At 45.5% G+C, this 18343-nt stretch overlaps 1 protein-coding gene across 1 annotated transcript in view; it reads right to left on the bottom strand.

Moving 5' to 3' along the window:
* The window catches only part of slc30a5 (solute carrier family 30 member 5), a 42183-nt gene extending 30805 nt beyond the window's left edge, over nt 1-11378 (bottom strand). Inside the window, exons 1-3 of the mRNA XM_085981875.1 lie at nt 10873-11378; nt 2689-2811; nt 496-562 (exon numbers count right to left, since the gene is read on the bottom strand). Of these exons, the coding sequence (XP_085838001.1) occupies nt 496-562; nt 2689-2811; nt 10873-10943 (261 nt within the window). The 5' untranslated portion in view covers nt 10944-11378. The remainder of the gene's footprint in view (nt 1-495; nt 563-2688; nt 2812-10872) is intronic.
* Between the last annotated feature and the right edge of the window lie 6965 nt (nt 11379-18343).

Raw genomic sequence — 18343 nt, 5'->3', positions numbered from 1 at the left:
GCTACACATTTCAGTTCATGCAGTACAGAAGGGCACTTTGACAGTATGCACATCACATTGGTTATATTTAATTTGCTGATCTCCATTTATTAACTGCACTTTAAAAAACTTTAATGGCAATGATGCGTAGCATTGTGACTTTGCCCAGCTTTCCTTCCATCTTTTCTGAATGATATTAATGTAAAAATTGTGGGGTTATATAGTGCTGTTAACTTGCATTCACTAGTAAATGAATTGAAACCACCTCAAATAACTAGTTAAAATCCTCATGAACAGTAGATATTCATTCCATCAGTGGACTACATTTAAAGCTATGGCCCACTCACAATACAAGGACAGAGTCCTAATTCACTGTGCCAAATCCTACATTGACAGGATTGATAAAAATGAGTGAAATTCACTTGGCCAACTGCTAGATATAAATCCAGAGGAGGCTAGATCAAGTTATGGTTAATGACAGCTGCAGTTATCTTCTTGAAACACAATTTAACTCACCTGCCGTCTGGAGATTGGTTTGCCAGAAGAAAATGGTTTTTGAAATAAAACCAAGAATATCGCAGATCTGACAACAGAAAGAATAGGATGAGTGCCTAAGGATAGTCTAATTTTCCAACTTGGATCAATAAATAGATAAATAAAACAGAAGATGGATGTGGGCTTCACCATCCTTCACTATCAGCTGAAAAGGTTAGTGGATACAGGGGGGAATTAATTTAAGGGGGAATTTTTGTTGTTGGAATTTATCAACTACCTTTTCCTCTCAAATTAATTCCCTCATATCCACTATCCTATCTACAGTACTACAATAGCAAAATACTGTGGATGCTGGAAATCTGAAATAACAGAAAATGCTGGAAATACTCAGCAGGCCAGGCAGCATCCGTGGAGAGAAACAGAGTTAACGTTTCAGGTCTGGGACCCTTCATCAGAACTGGAAAAAGCTGGAGATGTAACAGATATTAAGCAGGAGCAGAGACGGGGGGGGGGGTGGGGGGGGTTAGGAGGGGAGGAAGGAATTGAAACAAAAGTACAGGATGTTCTTTCAATTCCTTCCTCCCCTCCTAAACCCCCCCTGTCTCTGCACCTGCTTAATATCTGTTACATCTCCAGCTTTGTCCAGTTCTGATGAAGGGTCCCAGACCTGAAACGTTAACTCTGTTTCTCTCTCCACGGATGCTGCCTGGCCTGCTGAGTATTTTCTGTTGTTATTTCCTCCTATCTACAGTGTTGATGAATGAATCCAGGGGGCTGCTTCAGCTCAATGGAGTAAGTGTTCTCCACAGATGTGTACCCTGCTTCCCATAGAAGACCCGGCAAACTTGTCCCTCTGGTAACCCCAGGTGCAAATATCAAGAATTTAAACTAAACCTCAAAAGAGCAGCAACCGTTTTTTTCCGATTTCCCACAGTAATCAATCCCGGCCCCGTCAGAGTGACACTGCCAACTAATGTAAAATTAGGAGCTTTACTTGTAGGACTGAGAATACTAAACTCATTTCCAGCAGGCGGAGGATACTTTCATCCCAGCACTCTAAGTCAGAGGGGTAAAAAGCTAATGTCTAACCCACTGTGTCAACCAATTGGTTTCTAGTTCTGTCATCGACCCGAAACACTAACTCAGTTTCTCTCTCCACAGATGCTGCCTGACCGGCTGAGTATTTCCAGCATTTTCTGTTTTTATTTCAGATTTCCAGCATCCACAGTATTTTGATTTTGTTTTCTAATTAGGCCAGGCACAATTTACTAGCTTTTGCCCATTAAGAGATTTTAATAAAAGCTATAACACGATGGCAGATAAAACAGAAACAATATGATCCATAGCCTTTAAGGGTCAAGCAACCCCCCCCTTATTCTGCCCCATGGCACAGACACAAAAATATACACTCTTGGAAAGCAGGCTAGCGTGTAAATCAATCATTACAATGAGCAATATCTTTGTTTTGGCAGATATAATACAAAAATCATGTATTACCAGAAGAATGACTAATATTAAATTGCTTCACTAACGTGAAGTTTCTTTGTTATAAATTCCATTTTTCTTATTGGTAAAGTGAGGGAAACATTCTTGCTTATTCCAATGCGCATGAAATGGAATTTTGTTACCGAGGGGCAAGGCATAATGATGCCTAGAATAGGCACGTGATTCCACCTGTCACTAGTGACAAAGTAGGAGGAAGGTGGAACTGAATAAGTTGGTCGGACTCGACCTTAATTCCTTAGAATTTTTAAATAGAACTTCAGGAAGGATGACATAGATTGCCTTTAAAAAGAAATGTGACTCCTATAAATAAAGTTATTATAAAATCAAAGATAATTCAGAAATATCACATGATCCATTTTCCCCACAAAGTTCCACATTCTTGCGCAGGATGCCCAGGTACTAGATCATCACAATGAATTCAAATTAAGATAACTACTTTCTCTCTTTCTTCCTTTTTATTGCCATTATTAAAGATGATTGTGATGACATATCAACAGAAAATCATAAAAGACTTCTCACATTTCTAGAAAAGATTAGCTTTTGTGAATTTCTACAATACTGTAGTGATTACCAATAGAAATTAATACATTTTTAAGCAACTGCAATGCTGCAGAATCGCACAATATATTCAACCAGTTGTCAGGTCTTATGTAAATAACCTGCAGTATCTATAGGGTGATTGAGTGATTTTCATATTCATAAACTTACCCCAGCTGGATTATGAAGACAAACTGGACAATATGGACAACTTTAAGGAGGTCATATGATTCAAAAATTCCAATAACCTTAAGGAATTTAGCCAGGCACAGTAGTGTGATGTATCGAGTTAACCTGTAGCACAAAAATCAAATATAGATTAGTATTTATTATATACCCTTGAATTAAATAAGACAAACAGCAAATCACTGTAATGCTCAGAATTTTTAAACTGCGGGTACAGGTTCAGCATACAGACAGTATTATGTGCATTTATAAAGGCACTATCTGGCTTATTTTTATATACTGTATTCCCTCATTAGAAAGTTATTTTCTCTCCTTTCAAAATTTCCCATGCACAACACTCTACTTAGAATCATGGAATGATACAAAAGGAGGCACTTTGGCCCATCGTTCCTGCTCTTTGAAAGAGCCATCCAATTAGTCCCACTCCCCTTCCCCATAGCGCTGCAAAATTTCCCCCTGCAAATATTTATCCAATTCTCTTTTGAAAGAGATTGTTGAATCTGCTTCCACCACCCTTTCAGGCACTGGATTCCAGATCATCACAACTTGCTGTGTAAAAGAAATTCTGCGCATCTTACCTGATTCTTTTGTTACTAATTCACAGGATGGAGGAAAAAGAGCGAGAGAGCTATAGTGTTAGGGGATTCTATTGTAAGGGGAATAGACAGGCGTTTCTGTGGCCACAAACCGAACTCCAGGATGGTATGTTGCCTCCCTGGTGCAAGGGTCATGGATGTCTCGGAGCAGCTGCAGGGCATTCTGGAGGGGGAGGGTGAACAGCTAGTTGTCGTGGTGCATATAGGTACCAACGATATAGGTAAAAAACGGGATGAGGTCCTAAAAGCTGAATATAGGGAGTTAGGAGGTAAATTAAAAAATAGGACCTCAAAAAGGTAGTAATCTCAGGATGGCTACCAGTGCCACGTGCTAGTCAGAGTAGAAATAGAAGGATATTTCAGATGAATACATGGCTGGAGGAATGGGGCAAGGGGGAGGGATTCAAATTCCTGGGACATTGGAACCAGTTCTGGGGGAGGTGGGACCAGTACAAACTGGATGGTTTGCACCTGGGCAGGACCGGAACCGATGTCCTGGGGGAGTGTTTGCTACTGCTGTTGGGGAGGGTTTAAACTAAAATGGCAGGGGGTTGGGAACCTGTGCAGGGAGACAGATGAAAGGGAAGCAAGGAGAGAAACAAGAGACAGGAAGGAGAAAAGCAAAAGTGGAAGGCAGAGAAATCAAGGGTGTAAATCAAACAGGGCCACAGTTAATAATAATTCTAAAAGGACTAAGAGTGTTAAAAAATCAAGCCTGAAGGCTGTGTGTCTTAATGCGAGGAGCATTCGTAATAAGATGGATGAATTAGCTGCGCAAAGAGATGTAAATGGATATGATATAATTGGGATTATGGAGACATGGCTCCAGGATGACCAAGTCTGGGAATTCAACATCCAGGGGTATTCAATATTCAGGAAGGACAGGAAAAAGGAGGTGGGGTAGCATTGCTGGTTAAAGAGATTAACACAATAGTAAGGAAGGATATTAGCTCTGATGTGGAATCTGTATGGGTAGAGCTGAGAAATACCAAGGGGCAGAAAACGTTAGTGGGAGTTGTATACAGACCCCCAAACAGTAATGCTGAGGTTGGGGATGGCATTAAACGGGAAATTAGAGACGCGTGCAATAAGGGCACAGCAGTTATCATGGGTGACTTTAATCTACATATAGATTGGGCTAACCAAATTAGTAACAATACTGTGGAGGAGGAATTCCTAGAGTGTATACGGGATGGTTTTCTGGACCAATATGTCGAAGAACCAACTAGAGATCAGGCCATCTTAGATTGGGTATTATGTAATGAGAAAGGATTAATTAGCAATCTTGTTGTGCGAGGCCCCTTGGGGAGATGCGATCATATGATAGAATTCTTCATTAAAATGGAGAGTGAAATAGTTGACTCAGAGACTAGGGTCCTGAATTTAAATAAAGGAAACTACGATGGTATGAGGCATGAATTGGCTAGGATGGATTGGGGAACGTTACTTAAAGGGTTGACGGTGGATAGGCAATGGCAAACATTTAAAGATCGCATGGATGAACTACAGAATTTGTTCATCCTTGTTTGGCATAAAAATAAAACAAAAAAGGTGACTCAACCGTGGCTGAGGGAAATTAGGGATAGCATAAGATCCAAGGAGAGAACATATAATTTGGCCAGAAAAAGCAGCAAACCTGAGGATTGGGAGCAGTTTAGGATTCAGCAAAGGAGGACAAAGGGATTAATTAAGAGGGGTGAAATAGATGATGAGAGTAAGCTTTCAGGGAACATAAAAACTGACTGTAAAAGCTTCTATAGATATGTGAAGAGAAAAAGATTGGTGAAGTCAAGCGTAGGTCCCTTGCAGTCAGAATCAGGGGAATTTATAATGGGGAACAAAGAAATGGAAGACCAATTAAATACAGACTTTGGTTCTGTTTTCACAAAGGAGGACACAAATAACCTCCCAGAGATGTCGGGGAACATAGGGTCTGATGAAAGGGAGGAACTGAATGAAATCAGTATTTGTAGGGAAATGGTGTTAGGGAAATTGATGGGATTGAATGCCGATAAATCCCCAGGGCCTGATAATCTACATCCTAGGGTGCTTAAGGAAGTGGCCCTAGAAATAGTAGATGCATTGCTGGTCATCTTCCAAAATTCTAGACTCTGGAACAGTTCCCATGGATTGAATTTTAGCTAAAGTAACCCCACTATTTAAAAAAAGGTGGTAGAGAGAAAACAGGGAATTACATTGGTAGTGGGGAAAATGCTAGAGTCCATTATAAAAGATGTAATAGCAGAGCACTTGAAAAACAGTGACAGGATCGGACAATGTCAACATGGATTTACAAAAGGTAAATCGTGCTTGACTAATCTACTGGAATTTGTTGAGGATGTAACTGGTAGAATAGATAAGGGAGAGCCAGTGGATGTGGTGTATTTGGACTTTCAGAAGGCTTTCGATAAGGTCCCGCATAAGAGATTAGCGTGCAAATTTAAAGCACACGGGATTGGGGGTAAGGTACTGTCTTGGATAGAGAACTGGTTGGCAGACAGGAAGCAAAGAGTTGGAATAAACGGGTCTTTTTCCGAGTGGCAGGCAGTGACTAGTAGGGTACCGCAGGGATCGGTGCTAGGACCCCAGCTGTTCACAATATATATATAAATGATCTAGACGAGGGAACTAGATATATCTCCAAGTTTGCAGGCGACACAAAGCTGGGTGGGCGTGTGTGCGTGCTGTGAGGAGGATGCAGGGAAACTCCAGTACGATTTGGACAGGTTGGGCGATTGGGCAGATGCATGGCAAATGCAGTAAAATGTGGATAAATGCGAGGTTATCCACTTCGGTGGCAAAAACAGGAAGACAGATTATCTGAACGGCAATAGATTGGGAAAAGGGGACGTGCAACTAGACCTGGGTGTCCTTGTGCACCCGTCGCTGAAGGTAAGCATGCAGGTGCAGCAGGCGGTTAAGAAGGCAAATGGTACGTTTGCCTTCATAGTGAGAGGATTAGAGTACAGGAGCAAGGATGACTTGCTGCAGTTGTACAGAGCCTTGGTGAGACCACACATTGAGTATTGTTTGCAGTTTTGGTCACCTTATCTGAGGAAGGATGTTCTTGCCATGGAGAGAGAGCAGCAAAGATTCACCAGACTGATACTTGGGATGGCAGGAATGACGTATGAGGAGAGATTGGGTCGATTAGGCATATATTCGCTAGAGTTTAGAAGAATGAGAGGGGATCTCATTGAAACTTATAAAATTTCAACAGGACTAGACAGACTAGATGCAGGAAGGATGTTCCAGATGGCGGGGGAGTCCAGAACCAGGGCTCACAGTCTAAGGATAAGGGGTAAGCCATTTAGAACAGAAATGAGGAGGAATTGCTTCACCCAGAGAGTGGTGAACCTGTGGAATTATCTACCACACAAGGCAGTCGAGGCCAATTCATTAAATATATTCAAAAAGGAGATAGATATATTTCTTAAGGCTAAAGGGATCAAGGGATATGGGGAGAAAGCAGGGACAGGGTACTGAATTTGGATGATCAGCCATGATCTCATTAAATGGCGGAACAGGCTCGAGGGGCCGAATGGCCTACTCCTGCTCCTATCTTCTATGTTTCTGTTGGGGGATAAGATGCCTGTGGTCTATAAGCACACACTTGGGTGACTTGCATGCAAATTCTCTCCCTCTCGTTTCCACCATTGTGGGGAAAAGCATTTATGCTTCCATGTGCCATCTTCCCTTCTTGATAACTCAGCTAGGATTAGGAAGGTGAGATAGGGAACTGTGGTGTAAACCCATAAAGCACGCAATATATTTAAATGTTTGTCAAAAGCCTAGAGTTGAAAAGCATTCTGCCCACACTGCCTTTGTGAGGCAGCACACCGATATGAAATATACTGCACCAACCAGCCAACTCTGGTCAGATGGATGAACGCATTTTATTTGAATAGAACTGTTTAAACTAGATTAAAAGCTATTTTAGTTTCCCAGCAATTGAACAGCAGATATAGAACACGCAGAATTATGAACCATTCCAACATTTTTTTCTTAAAAAACCTGTGGAGAATATGAACCCAGGCATTCAAATATTAGGGGTATTAAAATAGGTGAGGAAATTACAGATCTGCAAGTCATAATTTTCCAAAGCTCTCTAGATTTGGGGATTGTAAATATGTTTAAGCAGGGAGGGAGAAACCAGGTGACTACAGACCTGTCAATTTAGCATCAGCTCCGGGGAAGTTACTGGAATCTATCATCGGGGACAGAGTGATTGAGCACTTGGGCAAGTATGAGCTGATCAGAGAGTCAGCGTGGATTTGTGAAGGGTAGGTCATGTCTAATCTAGTTGAATTTTTTGAGGTCACTGGCATGGTGGATAGAGGCGTGTCTATGGATGTTGTCCACATGAACTTTGAGAAGATATTTGATAATGTACTGCACAAGAGATTATTAGCAAAAATGAAAGCGCACGGAATTGGATGCAACCTACTGACATGGGCTGGTAATTGGTTGGGAGGTAGAAGCCAGGGTAGGGATAATGGGAATGCTCTCTGATTGGCAGGATGTGACAAGTGGTATTCCCTAGGGGTCTGTACTGGGGTTTCAGCTTTCCACTATATATATCTCTCAATAACTTGAATGAAGGAATGGCATTGTACATCCAAGTTTGTAGATGATAGTTAGGAAGCACAGTAAACTGTGTAGATAGGAGCAGAATTTTTTTTAAAAAAGACAGATTAAGTGAGTGGGCAAAAGAGTGGCATAAGAACATAAGAATTAGGAGTAGGCCATATGGCCCCTCGAGCCTGCTCCGCCATTCAATAAGATCATGGCTGATCTTCAACCTCAACTCCACTTCCCGCCCGATCTCCATAACCCTCGATTCCCCTAGAGTCCAAAAATCTATCTATTGCAGCCCTGAATATATTCAACGATTCAGCATCCACAGCCCTTTGGGATAGAGAATTTCAAAGACTGACAACGGTCCGAATGAAAAAATTCCTCCTCATCTCAGTCTTAAATGGCTGACCCCCTTATCCTGAAACTATGCCCCCTCGTTCTAGACTCTCCAGCCAGAGGAAACAACCTCTCAGCATCTATCCTGTCAATCCCCCTCAGAATCTTGTATGTTTCAATGAGATCACCTCTCATTCTAAACTCCAGAGAGTATAGGCCCATTCTACTCAATCTCTCCTCGTAGGACAGCCCTCTCAGCCTAGGGATCAATCTGCTGCAAATGGAGCTCAATGTGGAAAAGGTTATCTACTTTGGATCCCAGAAAAACAAAAGAATATTTTCTTAAATTTATCACATTTTACTCACTATTTTGAAAATGTGACCCAGTCTTACATTTGTGATCATTAAACACAGCTCTATATATTTAAATGGGCTTGCAATATGTGTCATTCTAAATTTATGTTTTTCTTTCAGATGATGTGCATTAACCTTTTCTGTTTTTATTCCATGTTACTTTTTTAATTTGCTTACCATTTCCTCCCTTCCCCCTCTTCCGAAGGCACTGACTCTTTACTGGTGCGCAGTTCCACAAACACCAGGCACCCTACAATATCATACCCCGGTGGCCATTCTTCAATTATGCCTCAGCAGAGTGTCGGCAAGCTACACAATCATAGCTGCCCCTGATCCTGTCCTCACCCAATAACCGCACACGTCTGGCAGAGACGAAGAACCCTACCTCATACAAGAGGTAGGTATCGTATAACTTTATTCAAGGCCAGAATGGTCTCCTGGACTAGTCCTGTGAAGCGCTTTGGGGCGTCTCACTACGTTAAAGACGCTATATAAATGCAAGTTGTTGTTGATCACATAAGGTAGTCAGAGAGGAATTTCTCAGATTTCCCCCCTGATTGGCCTGGCTTTTTAAGCATGTCCCATGCAATTACATGGCTTCCGGGTGGGATGGGGAGCGTATGGCCCCGATTGTAACTCCAGCTGGATTCCCCGCTCAGGCCAGAGTTAAAATTACAGCCGGGTCTCGATGATGTCATTGGGCCGCAACATGCGCATATAAAGAATCTTCCTGGCTGCAATGCTCCATCTCACCCTCAGTAAGCTCCCCGCTGGAGTGGAGCTAATTTACAGAACAAACGGGAAACTGTTCAACCTCCGTCGCCTCCAGTCCAGACCCAAGGTCGTCTCATCCTCTGTTGTTGAATTACAGTATGCAGACGACACTTGTGTCTGCGCTCACTCGGAGGTCGAACTCCAAACCATCGTCAACACCTTCATTGAAGTGTATGAGAGCATGAGCCTTACACTAAACCTCCGTAAGACAAAGGTCCTCTACCAACCTGCCCCCACCACACAGTGCTGCCCCCCCGATTATCAAAATCCACGACAAGGCCTTATCAACAAGGGCAGACGTCGATGACGAAGTCCAACACTGCCTTCAGTGTGCCAGTGCAGCCTTCGGGTGCCTGAGGAAGAGTGTTTTTGAAGACCAGGACCTCAAACCCAGCACCAAGCTCATGGTCTACAGAGCAGCAGTGATACCCGCCCTCCTGTATGCTTCAGAGACATGGACCATGTACAGCAGGCACCTCAAAGCACTGGGGAGGTAACACCAACGCTGCCTCCGCAAGATCCTGCAAATCCATTGCTGATAGGCGCACCGTCAGTTTTCTAGCTCAGGCCAACTCCCCATCATCGAAGCTTTGATCACGCTTGAACAGCTCCGACGGACGGGCCACATCGTCCGCATGCCCGATACAAGACTTCCAAAACAAGCGCTCTACTCGGAGCTCCGACATGGCAAGAGAGCCCCAGGTGGGCAGAGGAAACGCTTCAAGGACACCCTCAAAGCCTCCTTGAAAAAGTGCAGCATACCCACCCCACCGACACCTGGGAATCCCTGGCCCAAGACCGCACAAAGTAGAGGAGAAGCATCCGGGAAGGCGCCGAACACCTCGAGTCTCTCCGCCGGGAGCAAGGGAAACGCAAACAGCGGAAGGAGCGCACGTCAACCCAAGCACCCCACCCACCCGCCCCTTCAACCACCGTCTGCCCCACCTGTGACAGAGACTGTAGGACCTGCATTGGACGCATCAGTCACCTGAGAACTCCTTTTTAGTGTGGAAGCAAGTCATCCTTGGTTCCGAGGGACTGCCTAAGAAGTGAAGGTATAAAGAAGGACCCTGTTGGCTACGGGCGTGTGTTCTTGCCGCCTGCTCGGGAGAGCAGGTTAAAATTGCAGATATTGCGATAATGGCAGCTTTTGGACAGGTAAGAGCCAGGTTTCCACTGAGCGAGTAGAGTTAAAATTGCCCCCTCTGTACATAATGTGACGCACCTTTGTTGTGGGACAGGCTGGCTGGACCAGGTCTTTTACTGTCTTTTATTTTTCATGTCCAGATCCCTCCGCCTCCCTCCTTAACCCAGAGGTGCTGAGGCCAACTGTAGACCCAGAGGACAGCCTGGTGAGAGATAACAGATTGGAGCTGGGACTTTTGCAATCCGTCACTGGAGCCTTTTCCAATTCCAGGAGTTTAAATGCTGGCAATACTCAGCAGTATTTTGCCTTTGTATTTCCACGTGTTTAAATGCCTTTCGTAAACCCGCGCCAGTTGGATTGCTGACCGTCCCCGTAGACCTTTACCTGGAGTTGGGCGCATCTACCGGGCCCAGCCTGGCGCTGGAGATGATGTTGCTGCTGTATTTCTCCGCCATCTTTCACCCTGGGGACAGAGACATTTGCTGCGCTTTCCGCTGCCGGCTGCTCGCTACATAATCCCCCGCGCAGCTGCCCTACCGAGTCACCATCCACATTGGCGGGGCGGGCGGTCCGTCTGAGCAGGCCCGAAGCCTGCGGCTGGAGTCTTTGAGCGACCTGGCGGCGGCCGGGTGAATTCTTGGACAGCACGTCACGCGAGTGGAGCAGGTAACCGAGAGAGGCCGCGCTTCGGCCTCACACAGACCGGAGGGAGGAGCAGCGATTTCCACACCCACCCAAACAGCCGGAGTCAGCGCCAGGCTCACCTAGCAACGGAAGCTCCAAGCTGCCCCCTCTCCGGAATAAAACTCCCGGCTCACTCCTTCCGACCTCCTCACATTCCGCCCCCTGCCGGCCGGCTCCTTCCGACCTCCTCACGTTCCGCCCCCTGCCGGCCGGCTCCTTCCGACCTCCTCACGTTCCGCCCCCTGCCGGCCGGCTCCTTCCGACCTCCTCACATTCCGCCCCCTGCCGGCCGGCTCCTTCCGACCTCCTCACATTCCGCGGCCTGCTCCTTTCACCCTCCACACATTCCGCCCCCTCCCGGCCTGCTTGTGGTAAACCACTGTATTGTATATTGCCACCTCTGGGTGGCGCTGTGTATGGAGGCATGCCTCAGCTGACTCCACCCACCACTGTGTGGGTTTCGTTCAGACTTGTTCAGTCACTCACGAAGAAGCATGGTCTCTTCTTAGCTAATAAAAGCCTTATTCATCTCTTCTTTCGACTCATCACCTTTTATGAAGTAATTGATAAGCGTATCAATTTTATTAGCTAAAAGTTAAATGGCGACACCTGAGGAGCAACAACAGCAACGGATACAGCAGACATTGCTGAGAGCCCTCAGACCACCACGCCTGGACCTCGACCCTCAAGATGTGGGTGCATCAGCCAAGTTTGAACACTGGCTGAGCTGCTTTGAATCCTTCCTCGCAATCTCACAGGTTACAGAGGAGGATCACAAACTGAAAATTTTGACCGCCCAGGTGAGCCATCAAGTATATATGCTAATCCGGGACTCTAATACGTACGTGGCGGCCCTCGAGCTACTAAAAGGGCAATATACGCGCCCAGTGAACACAATTTACGCCCGACACCTCTTGGGATCCCGCAGGCAGCAACCGGGAGAATCGGTAGGGGCATTTGCACGGGCGCTACTGGCACTCTGCAGAGACTGCGATTGTAAAGCGGTAACGGCTGTGGAGCACGCGCAGGGACTCGCCTGTGATGCCTTCGTCAGGGGCCTCCAGTCAGACCACACCCGGCAGAGACTGCTAGAAAGCAAGGAACCCGACCTGAAGACGGCCATTGCCCTTGCGCTCTCGTTAGAGGAGGCCCACCAGTTACAACCCCCGGGGGAACGGCCAGGTGGAAAGGGAGAACGCGACGGTTTGGAAGGCAGTCCTCTTAGCACTAAAATCTAAGGGCCTTCCGACCTCCCGCTGGCAGGAGGTCCTCCCTGCAGCGCTCCACTCCATTCGGTCACTGCTTTGTACTGCCACTAATGCGACCCCTCATGAGAAAATGTTCGTTTTCCCCCGGAAGTCTACATCGGGAACCTCGCTACCGGCATGGTTGACTTCTCCTGGGCCTGTCCTACTGCGGAGGCACGTGAGGACGCATAAAACGGACCCCCTGGTCGAGCGGGTGCACCTCCTACACGCCAACCCCCAGTATGCCTGGGTGACATACCCAGATGGGCGGGAGGACACGGTCTCCATACGAGATCTCGCACCCTCGGGTACCCCTGAATTACCACCGTTATCCCCCTTACCACCGTTATCCCCCTTACCACTGTTATCCCCCACCACCCCTCCCAACCCAACCCTTGCAGACGGCATGCCAAAGCCCCAGGAATCTTCGCCAACCACCCAGACACCAGACCCGACGTCGGATGCTGTAACACCACCGCCGCCACCACGACGATCAGGACGTCAGACAAGGCCTCCTGATAGACTTAACTTGTAGTACCCTTCACCCCGCCGGACTTCACATTAAACAAGGGGTGAATGTGGTAAACCACTGTATTGTATATTGCCACCTCTGGGTGGCGCTGTGTATGGAGGCATGCCTCAGCTGACTCCACCCACCACTGTGTGGGTTTCGTTCAGACTTGTTCAGTCACTCACGAAGAAGCATGGTCTCTTCTTAGCTAATAAAAGCCTTATTCATCTCTTCTTTCGACTCATCATCTCTTCTTCGACTCATCACCTTTTATGAAGTAATTGATAAGCGTATCACTGCTCCTTTCAATTCAATTCAATTCAAATCGCTTTATTGGCATGATGACAAGTTACATCTTATGTTGCCAAAGCATCGGAAAACATTCATGTTTGTTCACAAAAATATAGATCTATCCATACAGTGTATAAACAGATATATCCCTGAGTGTATAAATATACTTTCATATAATTTATATATACTCTTCTTATATTTAGTGGTTGTCCCTCTGTTTATGGCAAGCTGTAACATAGTGTGCCGCTAGTGTTACACAATTTCTCTCTTCCCCTAGTAGGTATGGGAGTTTTTGGTCGTCATTCAAATTTCTGAATTCCGGGCATATTTTTGTGAATTTTGGGTAGAAATTCTCCCTTATGCCCTGATATTTTCTACAAGCTGTGAGGAAGTGCATCTCTGTCTCCACCACTCCCTGACTGCAGTGAGAGCATATCCTGTCCTTTCTTGGTAGCCGGGTCTGTCTGTGTCTACCTTTTTCGATCGCCAGGTTATGTTCACTAAGTCTGTACATTGTCAAAGTACTTCTCAGTTTGCTATCCTTTACCATGGTCAGGTAATCAGCCATGTTGTATTGTCTGTTTAGGGCCAAGTAGCAATTGAGTTTGTTTTGGGTTTTTGTTGTTTCTGCCCAATATGACAGATATTTTTCCTTTTGCTTAGCGACGATTGTGTTGGGTCGAATTCTTTGTGTTACGCTGTCACTGTCCTGGGGCTGGTTATTGTTAGTAGTGTTAGTAGTTACTTCACTGAGTCCCAGGACTAGTTGACTGAGGGTATTCTTCATTATGGTCCTCTCTTGGCATTTCAGGGCTTTGTAATGATAGCAGTGGGGGTTGCTCATTTTTAGGTGTTTCCAAAATTTGGTGGCTCTTTTTTGGATAGTGATTATTAATGGATATTGGCCTAGTTCTGCCCTGCATGCATTGTTTACGGTTTTCCTTTGAGTCCGGAGGATGCTTTTACAGAATTCTGCATGTAGGATCTCAATTGGGTGTTTGTCCCATTTTGCAAATTCTTGTTGTGTTAGCGGTCCCCACACCTCACTGCCATAGAGTGCAATTGGTTCAATTACTGATTTAAAAATTTTGAGCCAAATGCTAATTGGGATTTTTATTTGGATTGATTTTTTAATGGCATAGAAAGCCCTTCTTGCTTTCTCTTTCAGTTCATTCACAGCCAGATGAAAATTTCCCGTAGAACTGATTTTTAAGCCCAAGTATGTGTAGTTAGTGGTTTGTTCAATTTTGGTTGTTCCTAGTGTGAAATTTATTTTGGGTCCCTGATGTCTGGATCTTTGCTGGAACACAAGGACATTGGTTTTTTGGGGATTTATTGTCAGGGCCCAGGTCTGGCAGAATGACTCCAGCAGATCCAGGTTCTGCTGTAGACCCTCCTTAGTTGGTGACAGCAGAACCAGGTCATCTGCATAGAGGAGGAATTTAACCTTGGATTCATATAGAGTGAGGCTGGGTGCTGTAGATTGTTCAAGTAGTTTTGCCAATTCATTTATGTAAATATTAAAGAGTGTCGGTGAGATGGGCGAGCCCTGCGTCACCCCCCGCCCCTGTGGGAAGTATTTTGTTTGTTTGTCTCCAATCTTAACTGCACATTTGTTGTTTGTATACATTGATTTAATTACATCATATGTTTTTCCCCCTACCCAGCTTTCAATAAGTTTCAGGAATAGACCGTCGTGCCAGATGGAATCGAAAGCCTTCTGGAAATCTATAAAGCATGCGTAGATTTTGCTTTTGTTTTGATGAACATGTTTGTCAATTAGGGTCTGTAGGGTGAAGATATGATCTGATGTTCTATAGTTTGGTAGGAATCCAATTTGGCTTTTACTCAAGACTTTGTGCTCCTCAAGGAAGTTTATAAGTCTTTTGTTTATGATGCTACAGAATACCTTCCCCAGGTTACTGTTTACACAGATGCCTCAATAGTTATTTGGGTCGACTTTGTCCCCACTTTTGTATATGGGCGCCCTCCCGGCCGGCTCCTTCACCCTCCTCACATTCCGCCCCCTGCCGACCGGCTCCTTTCACCCTCCTCACGTTCCGCCCCCTCCCGGCCGGCTCCTTCACCCTCCTCACATTCCGCCCCCTGCTGGCCGGCTCCTTCACCCTCCTCACATTCCGCCCCCTCCCGGCCGGCTCCTTCACCCTCCTCACATTCCGCCCCCTGCCGGCCGGCGTCTTCCCTAGACTGCGCCTCCTGATGAAGGGATTCTGGGCCACCCCACACAAGGCCACCCTGCCAAATGGCTCTAATCAGTACATCCTTCTCTTCTTATACTCTACAAAAACAGGGCAATGAGATTAGTTTTGCATTGCTCTAACAAAAAGCCACGAAGGCCAAAGCAAAATACTGCGGATGCTGGAAATCTGAAACAAATAGAGAAAATGCTGGAAATACTCAGCAAGTCAGGCAGCATCTGTGGAGAGAGAAACAGAGTTAACGGTCCAGTAATTCCGGTCCCAACGCGTGAGTACGGACGGGGTACTCACGCGTGGGCCCGTTGGAAGTGCCGGATTTCAGCATGCACAGCGCATGCGCGGGAAACCGGCATTTCCTCCAAGGGGTTCAGAGGTCCAACGCGTGCTCGCAGGACTCTGCGCGCACGCGTTGAACTTCCTTCTTTTTGACAGGTTTGCCCGTGTGTAAGGGCCTCAACCTTTTAGAAATGTAAAAAGGAGACGTAAGGACTTGATTCTTTAAGGTAAGTGGTCTATTATTTAAAATTATAACATTTTTTCCACAGCTTTATTGTTTTTAAGGACTTTACAGTAAGGTAAGTTTATTTTTAGACCCGATTTCTTAAAAAATTATTTTTTTCAAAAATTTGATTAATTGTTTAAAATAGTTTTTTAAAGTTATTTATAGTTCATTTAATTAGTGGGATGTTTTTTAAAATTTTATTTAAAGTTTAAGTAGTGTTTTGGGTGCCCGTAGTTTTCATGAGTTTGACAGTTCTTACTATCAAACTCATGAATGAAGTTTTCCCGCCCCTGATTGGCTGCCCAGTGCTCACCTGATCCCAGCCGGCACATTGAACGAACTACGCCGCTGGATCAGGCAAGCACAGCGCGCCGACAGCTGAACCGGGCCAGTGACAGGAATTCCAAGCAGACCCAGGCTTCAGCTGTTGGCGCGCCGGGTAAGTGCACATCGGGGGCTTGCACGCACGGCAAGCCCCCGAACCTAATTTCTGGGCCATTGTTCCAGGTCGATGACCCTTCGTTAGAACACAAAGGGCCTTCTTCTATGCCATTAGCTCATGATTCTAACTCCTCTCGTGATCTCTACCAGTTATTGGCAACTCTGCCCCTTTGCACCCATGGCTACAGATAACTCATTCACTCCCCTGCTTCCCCTATCAATGGCCCACTCCCTCAGTATGGGTGAATGAATTGCAGCTTCAAAATGCGATAGAATCTGGAACAGTTCCCATGGATTGGAGGGTAGCTACTGTTACCTCACTATTTAAAAAAAGGTGGTAGAGAGAAAACGGGGAATTATAGACCGGTAAGTCTGACCTCGATAGTGGGGGAAATGCTAGCGTCCATTATAAAAGATGTAATAGCAGAGCACTTGGAAAACAGTGACAGGATCAGACAAAGTCAACATGGATTTACAAAAGGTAAATCATGCTTGACTAATCTACTGGAATTTTTTGAGGATGTACCTGGTAGAATAGATAAGGGAGAACCAGTGGATGTGGTGTATTTGACTTTCAGAAGGCGTTCGATAAGGTCCCGCATAAGAGATTAGCGTGTAAAGTTAAGGCACATGGGATTGGGGGCAAGGTACTGACTTGGATAGAGAACTGGTTGGCAGACAGGAAGCAAAGAGTTGGAATAAACGGGTCTTTTTCCAAGTGGCAGGCAGTGACTAGTGGGGTACCGCAGGGATCGGTCCTAGGAACCCAGCTATTCACAATTTATATATAAATGATCTAGACGAGGGAACAAGTTTGCAGATGACACAAAGCTGGGTGGGCGTGTGTGCTGTGAGGAGGATGCCGAGAAAATCCAGTATGATTTGGACAGGTTGGGTGATTCGGCAGATGCAGTATAATGTGGATAAATGCGAGGTTATCCACTTTGGTGGCAAAAACAGGAAGACAGATTATTATCTGATTGGCAATAGATTGGGAGAAGGGGAAGTGCAACGAGACCTGGGTGTCCTTGTGCACCAGTCGCTGAAGGTAAGCATGCAGGTGCAGTAGGCGGTTAAGAAGGCAAATGGTATGTTGGCCTTCGTAGCGAGAGGGTTTGAGTACAGGAACAAGGATGTCTTGCTGCAGTTGTAAAGGGCCTTGGTGAGACCACATCTTGAGTATTGTGTGCAGTTTTGGTTGCCTTATCTGAGGAAGGATGTTCTTGCCATGGAGGGAGTGCAGCGAAGATTCACCAGACTGATATCTGGGATGGCAGGAATGACATATGAGGAGAGATTGAGTCGATTGGGCTTATACTCGCTGGAGTTTAGAAGAATGAGAGGGGATCTCATTGAAACTTATAAAATTCTAACAGGACTAGACAGACTGGATGCAGGAAGGATGTCCCCAATCGCTGGGAAGTCCAGAACCAGGGGTCACAGTCTAAGGATAAGGGGTAAGCCATTTAGGACAGAGATGAGGAGGAATTACTTCACCCAGAGAGTGGTGAACCTGTGGAATTCTCTACCACAGAAGGCAGTGGAGGCCAATTCATTCATTAAATATATTCAAGAAGGAGTTAGATATATTTTTTAAGGCTAAAGGGAGCAAGGGATATGGGGAGAAGGCAGGGACAGGGTGATATACCTATCAATTCATCCAATGAAAAGCGACGAGTTAAGAAAGTAACTATAGGTTTTTATTGGCTAAATAACAGAGCCCACCCTCGTGGGTGATCGGATCCAACAAGGAGGAATACCAGCCAGTCGACCACCTTTATACCTGGGCAGGTAGGTGGAGCCATGGGCGGAGTCAGCAGTGGTCAGCCCAGGTATAACAGTGTGACAAGAGGCGACCTCATATAGTGGTACAACAGTGTGAACAGTGATAACCATAGAGTAACGATATAACAGTGATAACTATAGTGTAACGATAGTGAACGATAAAAGTGGTTTACCA

The sequence above is a fragment of the Somniosus microcephalus genome, chromosome 1, assembly GCF_052327205.1.
Source record: "Somniosus microcephalus isolate GS21.2 chromosome 1, FLI_Smic_1.0, whole genome shotgun sequence".
NCBI lineage: Eukaryota > Metazoa > Chordata > Chondrichthyes > Squaliformes > Somniosidae > Somniosus > Somniosus microcephalus.
The sequence above is the reverse complement of the archived record's forward strand: the minus strand, read 5'-3'. Positions and strand labels throughout refer to the sequence as shown.